Raw genomic sequence first — 10709 nt, 5'->3', positions numbered from 1 at the left:
ATGTATCCAAGAACGATAGTAAATTCATGCTGTCCTTCACGTTTTTTGTGAACGTGAAAGCACTCAGATGGAAAGGAACATTCGCACTGCCTTTTCTTTTTTCTTTATCTCCCGAGGGTGATGTTGTGGTAGCAGTATTCACATTTGGTTTACTATTTTCAGACAGCTCATCCTCACTAGTTAATGAAGCCTCTGCCTCACATGATTCTTCCCTTACACTGCTTGTTTCAACTGTAGAACAGTAAAAACATGGAAATCCTTCAATTAGTGACCATGGAATGTGGTTTTTCTTACCGTTTTAATTCTTCGGTATTATAAGAAGAAAATAAATCCTCACTGTTCCCTCACATTTTTCATGAACATGAAAGCACTCAAATGGAAAGGAATATTCTCCCTGCCTTTTCTTTTTTCTTTACCTCCTGAGGCTGATGTTGTGGTAGCAGTGTTCACATTGGGTTTACTATTTTCAGACAGCTCATCCTCACTAGTTAATGAAGCCTCTGCCTCACACAATTCTTCTCCTACAGGGTTTGTTTCAACTGTAGAACAGCAAAAACATGGAAATTCTTCAATTAGTGACCATGGAATGTGGTTTTTCTTATTGTTTTAATTCTTCGGTAATATAAGAAAATAAATCCTCACTGTTCCCTCACACTTTTCATGAACATAAAAGCACTCAAATGGAAAGGAATATTCTCCCTGCCTTTTCTTTTTTCTTTACCTCCTGAGGCTGATGTTGTGGTAGCAGTGTTCACATTGGGTTTACTATTTTCAGACAGCTCATCCTCACTAGTTAATGAAGCCTCTGCCTCACACGATTTAGCCTGCAGTGCAGGTGTCTTATTGGGGCGAGTTAGCGTTACAACCTTGCGACCGCCTTTTTTGACCGCCATGTTAGACGGTGGGGATGGGGGAGGGGAAAAATGAGAAGACGCCTGCCCGAAGAGCCCGTTAAAATGCGAAACACCTCCTGATTTGTTGCGCTTCACTACATTTCCGGAAATGAGCAGGTAACCAATCAAACTGAAGTTTTCTCGACACCGGAAGTCTCACAAGGGTACACACCACGAGAAGTTTGTGCCAAGCTGCAGGATGACTTGCATTCTCACAGAGGTACGTGTTGCGCTAGCGACTTCAGACGTACAGAGTATTTTAGAAATACCGACAACTGATGAGATCCACATGGAGGATGGAAACCATGGTCTTGCCTGAATTAAGCCGAACAATGGCATATAAAACACGCAAAACAGTTAAGGTGGGGGTAAACATGAAAATAGGCACTTTTTTCAAACAAGTGTAATACCACAACTATATTTCAGAACCATAGAAAACTATATATCAGAAGAAAGCTTAGGAATCACACTTTCTGAAAATACACAAATGCCCTACACAAATTTGTAATTTGATACCAGATCAATATGTTAGCCACATGCTGTGAAAAATCTAGTGTTGAGAAAAGATAACTCCTCATATATTTTATGGAATGAAGTGGTTCTAGTGTCAACACAAAGTACAGGGTTCACTCTCTTGGATAAGCAGAGGAATTTTCAAATCCACCAAAATTATGGGCACAGCGCCAGTTCAAAGTTCAGCAAAATTTTTTAAGGATGAGATTTCTCAATAACTTGCCTAATATTTGACTTATTTAGAAACTGTCGGCTCATCCTACTCAACTCAGTGAGAATATAGAGCCCTGAAAATTTCAGACAAATTGAACTAATACATCCTGAGATATCCTTTCTCAAAGGTATAAAATATATGTTTTCGGAAATTCACACATAAAGTTCCAGAAGAGTTTCTTTTGTCAGTTACACAGAATCAAGGGGCTTAAAGTTCATATGACCAAATACAATTGTAAGTTCAACAGGGAGAGCCTAGAAGGCACCAGCTTCATAGGTGACACCCTCTGCCTCTCGCAGAGCCTCCTCTCTTCGAGTTCGCCTCAGCTGTTCTGATTGACGACGTTTCTTCTGTTTTCTGCTGGCCTGAAGGTCTGACTTCTGCAGTCGCTTCCTGTCTCTTGCAAGCAAAGCTCTGCTGGTAAATTTTCCAGCTGGTATTGAAAGCCTCTCCATAACTTTCTCCCTGCTGGCAGCTCCACCATGAAAATGCAGAACAGCAGACGTGGCTGCACAGCGGATGACCTTCACCCCATGGTGCTTGTGTTTGGGACACCGAACCCAAACCAGTGAATTGATGCATTCATTTCGGTTCTGTGTTGTACCATGAACACATCTTTCAAGAAGCTTTGTCTCGCTTAGTGTCATAAATGTTGGGCGCAGCAACTCAAGAAAAATTTCTGGCAGGCACTCATCCTTTTTATAAGTAGCAGTTCCAGAGGCTTGATCTTGTTGCCATTTGCACCAAGAGCTCTCGCCTGGAGGACAAAATCTATGCTGCTTTGCTAAGTCTTGAGCTTTAACCCTTTGTGTACCAAGGGGGGTGGTATTTATTTGTCCCAAAAATGAGTATATATTACAAAAATGCTTGTCAAGCTCATTCTTTACAATAAAACCCTATAAAACCATATATATTTAGAAAGTACATTAAATATTCTTTCACGTCAAGTATACAAATTATGACATGTCAAAATTGTGACGTCATGACAGGCATAATTTTCATAATTATGTACATTTTTAAAGAAAATTTGAAATCACTTGCTCTCAAGAAAAAAATCCAACTATTTCCAATCCTAATCAACTTTCTACAATGTTTCAAGGGATAAGCAATATTTTTTAGGGCAATATACCCCAATTGGGAGAATTTAAGACAAATTATAACTTCCTATTACAAGGAAAAAATTCTTAAAATAAAAACATCATAAGAAATATTCTTAAGATACAAAGAGTTCCTCTGTGGGTTATACAACCACTAATCCTGTACCTCAGTAGCTCATAAACAGGCTCTTAAGCAATACAGAGTTAGTTTCTTAATGTTCTCCTTCTCCCTCTTTGATATGGCCTCCCTCTTCCTTCTTTCAGCCGCCTGGGGCCATTTCGACTTTCATCTTCAAAGAAATAGTCTTGCATTGTGTGGTATCTTTGAAAGCATGGCTCAGGACACATTCTCACACCACAAATGGCACAGCTGTATATTGTTTTAACTTTCTGAACATGCACCTTGCAGGTTGATCGTGTTTCGTTACTTACAGGGTAATGAAAATGATCACGATTGAACCTTATATCAGGGATAGGAACAGGGGTCTGCACTAATCCTGTGTCCTTCCGGAAGCACTTGCCTTGAACTAATCCACTGATCAGTTGCATTCTAAACTCTAGAGCTCTTTTACTGACATGATTTTGTGACCTGGTGTGGAGAATATGTGCATTTGATACACACACCTCTATCATGTAAAAGAAAATTTTGTAATACCAGACTGACCCCTTCATTAGTCTAGCATACGCAACACTTCTCTGGTCAGACACATCTACGCCACCCATGTAGGTGTTGTAGAGGTCAATTACACCTGGTCGATTGAATTCCTTCTTTTCCCACTTCCCGTTTGTTTTGACTGACCGCTGCACTGTGCTTGAGTCAATTGTGCTGGTGGGAAGGGTAGCTAAAACACTAACTGGCTTCCTGTCACGCCATGTCACGCAAGTCAAATTTCCCTTTTGCCTGTACAGACACTGCCATCTTACAAGATCTTTCACTGCCTTTTCTTTGACACCACAAATCTCCTTTGGCAAGTGTACCCTGTTGGACCTTACAGTGCCACATGCAAGTGTTTTCCTTACTTCTAGCTCCTCAAACAAGGCTACAGATGTATAATAATTGTCCATGAAGGCATAGAATCCTTTATCTAGATAAGGTTCCAACACAGACATAACTGCCTTCCTCCCTAAATCTCTCTGAACCTCATTGTTTTCCTTGCCAGTGTAAATCTTGCTATTCAATACATAACCACTGCTGGACTCTGCAAGGGTGAAAGCCTTTATCCCGAATCTTCCTGGCTTTATAGGAATAAATTGTCTGAAGTGCACTTTGCCTTTGAACTTAATTAAAATCTCATCTATGGCAAGTTGCCTCTCAGGTGTGTAAACTGCCTGAAACCTTGCTATAAGCAAATCCAGGAAAGGCTGAATTTTGTACAGCTTATTGTAATCTTCAGAATCTCTTGGGGGGGCACGGGTGTTGTCGGCAAAGTGCAAGTACCGCAAGATTTGCAGGAAACGTGTCCTGGACATCACAGATGGGAAGAAAGGAGAACTTAGGATGGGATCAGTGCTCCAGTAAGAATTAAGACTTGGTTTAGTTACCAGCCCCATATTTAGATAAAGACTAATCCAAGCCTTCATTTCATCTTCTGTTACTGGATACCATGCAGAGCTTTCTGCTGGCCCTCTCTTCTGCTCTGCATACAAATTAGTTTGACTAACTAACAACTGCCATACCTCTTGTGTAAAAAAGAGCTCAAAGAAATCCAAACATTTCAGGTTTCTTTTGTTGACATTTACCGGTATTCCTGGTTCTTCACTGAAGTCAATATCTACTCTGCGTTCGACCGTTCTTGACCATTCTTCAGGAAATTGCACTTCAGTCTCAGTGTTTTCATCCTCTGCGGACTCTTCACTAGAATCCTCTGAGCTTGATTCAGATGCACCAGAGTAAAATTCCTGATCAGAGGCTCGGTGCTCGTTTAAATTAGCAAGTGGGAAGTCTTCTTCGTCGATAAATTGAATTTCAACATCGTTTTGAACGCTAAAATCTAGTGTAGCATCATCTCGAAGAGCCGCCATTTTTAAATCACCTCGCTCAAAACGTTTAACTAAAAGAAAACTTGCAAAATTCGCTAAAAACCCGCTCGATTGAAGAAATTTTCGAAAAAACTGAAGAACTACTTTGTGTAGTCTAAACCAAAATGTAGCATTAGTTTCCAGCCCCTAAAATCCCTCTTTCAAGGATGCCCGAATGGGGCCTGTATTTAAGTGGCCACATATGGCCACTTGGTACGCAAAGGGTTAACGGAGTGGTTTAATATGGCAATTACATTCTTTTTCATAGAATATACTGCCATATTAACATCTCTGTCAGAAGGATTGGCTGTGGTCAGAGTGTTCTGTCTAATAGCTAGACCATAATATCTTTGAATTTGCTTGATTTTTTCCTCCGATAGACGACCACGACCTCCAATAGGCTTACCATCAGCCAGCTTTCCTTTTGTCCGTGCCCTTAAGTTGAGAAGATGCTTCCCCATGCGCTTCTGGACGTGACCAACACAGTCTAATTTGACAACTTTACAGTGGTCACCATATGTATCTTCCACTGCACTGAAGGCTTTACTGTCACCGTCGCTGACCATCCATTTATATCTGATTTTGTGTCTCTCTAGTGATCGGTTCCATAAGACTTTAGCTCCCTCTGTCTCCATGGTTGGGGAACTGCCATGAAAGTTTATGTCACAATCACCTGAGGCAATGTGCTCCATCTGCCACTCTTCAAATTCATCATCTGAATTACAGTGTCCCTTCTTAAGTGAACACTTCTGGCAGGATTTGGATAGGACATGGTAGTCAAGAACTTCTCCAGTGTCTACTGACAGCACAAAGACAACTCCACTGAGAGAGGTAAAGCCCCTTTTTGCCCATGTACCATCGAAACTTACTGCTGCATCCACAACTGAAAGGCCGTGTGCAAGAACGTCCCCTAGATATTTCGGCCATTTTTGAAAGTGCTTAAAACTAGCTGAATTTTGGCATGTGGGCTTCGTTTCACCTGAGAAACATTGCTCTGAAGTTTTTTTCGCTGGGTTGCTTTTCGTTCCCAAGAAATAACGTATGCAAAAAAGGCACACAGGTTGGAAAAACCGAGTGGCTTATTGCATACGCAATATCTCGAGAACGAAGCGAACTTTAGCGCGAAAACTACGGGACATTGCTTAAAATACCTGAACGAAACTGCATGCGAAATTTGGAGCGTTTTCGAGAAAGTTCACCTTTGATTAAAATACCTGACGCCCTTTTCCCGCCGAGTCCTTCAAATAAACGAAGCCAGGCCTTTGTTATGATAAACAGCCGATCCTTTGTTATAAGTCGAAGTCTTGCCTCGGCTTATTATAACAAAGGATCAGCCTGCTGCGACCGCAAGGACTTTGATTTTACTTAGAAACCAGCAAAATATCAATTTCACGCAGCTTATATAAGCTCAAATTTGTTGATTTCAGGTCAAAAGTGCTTAAAATGTTGACTCATGTTAACGCGCGGCAGCAAGGATGTTGATTTCTCTTAGAAAGCAGCAAAATGTCAATTTTACGTAACATAAAAGCTCAAAAATGTCGATTTTAGGTCAAAAAAGGTTTAAATGTTGATTTCATGTTAACCCGTGACGGTAGGAATGTTGATTTCACTTAGAAAACAGCAAAATGTTAATTTTACGCAGCGTATAAACTCAAAAATGTTGATTTCAGGTCTAAATAGGTAAAAATGCTGATTTCATGTTAACGCGTAACGGCAAGGATGTTGATTTCACTTAGAAAACAGCAAAATGTTAATTTCACGCAACGTATAAGCTCAAAAATGTTAATTTCAGGTCTAAATAGGTAAAAATGCTGATTTTACGTTCATGTGTGACGGCAAGGATGTTGATTTCACTTAGAAAACAGCAAAATGTTGATTTCACGCTGCGTATAAGCTCAAAAATGTTGATTTCAGGTCTAAATAGGTAAAAATGCTGATTTCACGTTCACGCGTGACGGCAAGGATGTTGATTTCACTTAGAAACCAGCAAAATGTTAATTTCACGCAACTTATAAGCTAAAAAATATTCGATCTCAGATCTAAATAGGTAAAAATGCTGATTTCACGTTAACGCGTGATGGCAAGGATGTTGATTTCACTTAGAAAACAGCAAAATGTTAATTTCACGCAACTTATAAGCTCAAAAAAAATGTGGATCTCAGGTCTAAATAGGTAAAAATGCTGATTTCACGTTAACGTGTGACGGCAAGGATGTTGATTTCACTTAGAGAACAGCAAAATGTTAATTTCACGCAACTTATAAGCTAAAAATTGTTAATTTCAGGTCTAAACAGGTAAAAATGTTGATTTCACGTAACGCGTGACGGAAAGGATGTTGATTTCACTTAGAAAACAGCAAAATGTTAATTTCACGCAACGTATAAGCTGAAAAATGTTGATTTCAGGTTTAAATAGGTAAAATATGGCGGCCGGAAAATAGTGTTAACATCTGGAACTTACTTTGGTTATCTGGGACAATGATTATCTGCACTGAACAAATAAACATCAAATAAGCACTTTTCTAAATACAGCAACGTCTTAAATGGCTAAAATCACGAGATAAATACATATTTTTCGACAAACGCGATCATAGCTTTATGTCACACACTGCCTAACAGATTAACAAATTAACCCGTCTGTGCAACGTACTGGTCTCCATACATCTGCATGTCCACTGATCCCAGAAGTTCAAAACACTACAAATCATGCCGATATGAAATAAAATCAACGCAACCTGGATCACAGATCTATGTTACAATCGATCGCTGCTTGTTGGCCATTATTACCTTTAAATGAAAAAAGCCGAAACAATCTAGTTACCAGTTTGAGAAACGCGAGCAGAACATGATCGCAATGCATGGCGGGAAGGGTCTTTACACCTCGTGCGCAGGAAAACATGGCGGTTGATACAAGAGAAATTTTATAAGTCAAAAACCAGTTCTTGCTTTCCAAACTTTGACACTAGCAACGCTTGGCAAATGGGCGACAACTCACGAGAGGGTATTTTTCTTGGGCAAGAACTGCTCTTGGACTTTGCTGCCTGGCTCGATCTGACTCCGAACGCCGATAACACGATTACGGTATATCAGCTACCTTCGAAGTTTCAGAACACATTTTGATTCTTTAAAATGTGCTGACGACTTACGGGTTTATCGAGGCTTTATGATGCCTCTCAACCACCAGGCAGGCACACAAGGTACTTTAACACTATGCTTAAGATATTAGTTGACAGCGTTCTAATGCGGCACATCTGTTTTTCGTTCGATGGTATTTCGTTTGCCGCTCGATCGATTCACGTGTTGTGTTTACGTCACAATAACCGATGTAAACAATCTGTTCCCAGATTTCCGCTCTATATACTATTTTCCTTTGACTTTACGACAGCTAAGATTCAGTGGAATACACTATAAACAGTCTGCCTGTTTGCTGTTCAACAAAATAATGTTTCTTTTGTTTTTTGTTCAACAAAAGATCTCCAAAAGATGCCACTTGGAAAACTGAGCTTTTTGCATACGTTATTTCTCGAGAACGAAGAGCGCCCCAGCCAAAAAAAATTCAGAGCAATGTTTCTGAGGTACAACGAAGCCTACATGCCAAAATTCAGCTATTTTTGACCACTTTCAAAATGGCCAAAAAATCTAGGGGACGTTCTTGCACGCGGCCTTTCAACTGTGTCAGTATTTTCTTCTCTACTCTCCTTCAAAATGTGCTCGCGAAGCCTTTGTCCAGCTGCTCTCATGTCCTCCAGGGCTTCAAACTCCAGAGCATCCAGAATTGTCTCCACATGCTGGTAATATGCTGGCTTGGAAAGGCACGGCATGTTCATTATGTTACAGAACGACGGTAGTCCTTCATATCCACCACCGGTTTCTATGGAGTGGTAAACTATGTGCCTGTTGACATCCACAGATTTTCCTCTATTGGTTATGAAAAAGGATGTCTCTAAAGGTGACTCCTCTAGGCAAGAGCTACACTGAGCAGACAGCTCACTCTTTAGGCCTCTTCTTCCAGATTCATTCTCTTGAAGAGTTAAAGTACCTAAATTATAAATACAGAAAGGAATGTTAGGGCTTTCTTATCTAAGGTAGACTGCAATTAAAACAAGTGTATAAACACAGCCCTAATTCTTGCAATATTGAAGTGGAGATTGTTCAAACTAATTATGTAGAAAAACCCATGCTTTACCTCCTACGCCAACATAAGTTACTGTACTTCGAACTAAACATAAACACTTCCAAATAACATATGTAGTAGCTTACCTGAAACTACACGAGTGTAAGAAAAATAGTTAAAAATAAAAATGTCTTACCTCCCTCGCAGACATGTGCTTCAGAGAGTGTCGAGGAAAGTCTCTCCAGGTCTATTAGCCGGTATCCTTGTCCCTGAAACATATCATTTTCACTCTCAATGGGCTCAGAGGAATCGTTGAGCGACGATTGCAGCTTCATTTTCTTTCTGGAAGCACTGATGGGCTCTTCCATTTCGAATTCAATGTCAGTGTCAGAGCAATTATCATGAGAAGTGCTCGGAGTTGGATCGACGATTTTGGTGGTTTTCTTCTGCCTTTTGGCCTGTTTCGGTACTCCCGAGAATGGCTTTCTTTTCCTTTTCTTTCTATATACATTTTTTTTCTTGTATCCAGCCATTTTAAACGATATTAGCTGTAACAACGAGTTTCCTAAGGTTGAATTCGATTGACAAAATTTTGCGCGGGCCAAATCCTATCCCATAATGCAAAATCTGAGTTCTATTTCATGTAGACAAGCACAGAGTTCCTCTCAACCAAGCCTTGTGTGTTTTGGAACGCAGGGGTGACACAAAAGCATAAAAAGAGCCCAAAACCACTAAACACACAGATGCGTTTCCATGGCAACGGCTTTGTTTATTTTTACTGCGCGTCAATAAAAAGCTCAGAGGCAAAACGGTTACAAACTAGAGCTTGAAACAGCTGCAAAACGATCCTCAATGATAAAGGTTTAGATGGCTCAAAGAAAAAAAAAATCGCATTTTCTGACCAAATTTCATGTTTACCCCCGCCTTAACGGGACTTGCGCGTAAACAGCTACACTTGAATTGTGTGGTGCCAGAACAACCAAAGGAGGAATAAACCTATACATTGAGCAAGAGAAACATAAGCTCGATCAGATAGCTGCAAGAAACATAAGAATGTCTCTAGACAAACGTATAGCTTTCTCAAAGTAAAGCTACAGCGTCTCCGAAGGAAATTGTATGAGAACAAATATGATATCCGTGATAAGGATCTACCTACTGTGCTTGTAAACAGTTCTAGTCACAGCCAGGCCCGGTGTCACAATATAGAATGCAAGTAAGCAACATGTTCACAGTAAATTTCATATTTTGTCCCTCAAAAGCAAATTCATGGAGACTTAAAAGCATATCTTGCAATAGAAATGAGCCTAAACAGTGCATAAACATGTGGCAAATTACAGAGGTGTCAAACTCAACGAGTCAACATGCAGATAACAGCGCAAACCATGCAGACCTTTGACTTATAAAAATTTGCCATAGCACGATCTAACGGCTCAACTCCGCTTAAAATTCCTCCTTATTACACAACATGAAGTGCCCTTCATGAACACGAGTGAAGCGACAAGAAAGGTCAAGTGACCGAACAGAGAACGGCAAATGTGCAAATGTCACGAACTGTAGAAATCGTGTAGGCTAGTCAACCCCATTTTACGTAAATATTAAGCTTTTCCCAAAGCCAGTGGGTAGCACTGCCAACAGACCTTTTCCGGATACCAGTGTGGAAATTGCGTCTTTTTGCTCCGTTCGTAATTTGCGAGACATTCCAAGTTCACATAAACGCTTGAGAGATACCTCGAGAGCGGAATCGAAACTAACAACATCACTTTCGACAGAGTTTGCCATGTTTCTTACCCGCACAAACGAAATGAAACTGACTGACAGACAATTGACAGGCAGGGTCAAGCTGCACCAATCAGAAACTCC

General features: G+C 40.3%; 1 protein-coding gene across 1 annotated transcript; it reads right to left on the bottom strand.

Moving 5' to 3' along the window:
- Window positions 1-871: 871 nt before the first annotated feature.
- LOC145501171 (uncharacterized) lies at window positions 872-9382 on the bottom strand. The gene is made up of 4 exons (XM_081480709.1): window positions 9046-9382; window positions 8394-8774; window positions 4947-5619; window positions 872-2424 (listed from the first exon to the last, which is right to left on the bottom strand). The coding sequence occupies exons 1-4, from the start codon at window positions 9380-9382 to the stop codon at window positions 1875-1877; spliced, it is 1941 nt and encodes a 646-aa protein (XP_081336835.1). The 3' UTR covers window positions 872-1874.
- Window positions 9383-10709: the final 1327 nt, after the last annotated feature.

Source organism: Orbicella franksi, chromosome 10 (assembly GCF_964199315.1).
Source record: "Orbicella franksi chromosome 10, jaOrbFran1.1, whole genome shotgun sequence".
NCBI lineage: Eukaryota > Metazoa > Cnidaria > Anthozoa > Scleractinia > Merulinidae > Orbicella > Orbicella franksi.
The sequence above is the reverse complement of the archived record's forward strand: the minus strand, read 5'-3'. Positions and strand labels throughout refer to the sequence as shown.

Excerpts from the sequence above, each read along its gene's own strand:
- LOC145501171 (XM_081480709.1), bottom strand. The coding sequence starts at position 9,382 with ATGGCTGGATACAAGAAAAAAAATGTATATAGAAAGAAAAGGAAAAGA. Across the intron at positions 8,775-9,045 it reads AGCACATGTCTGCGAGGGAG|GTACTTTAACTCTTCAAGAG; the intron begins GTAAGACATTTT and ends TTTATAATTTAG. Across the intron at positions 2,425-4,946 it reads GTTAACCCTTTGCGTACCAA|GGTTAAAGCTCAAGACTTAG; the intron begins GTGGCCATATGT and ends TGGTACACAAAG.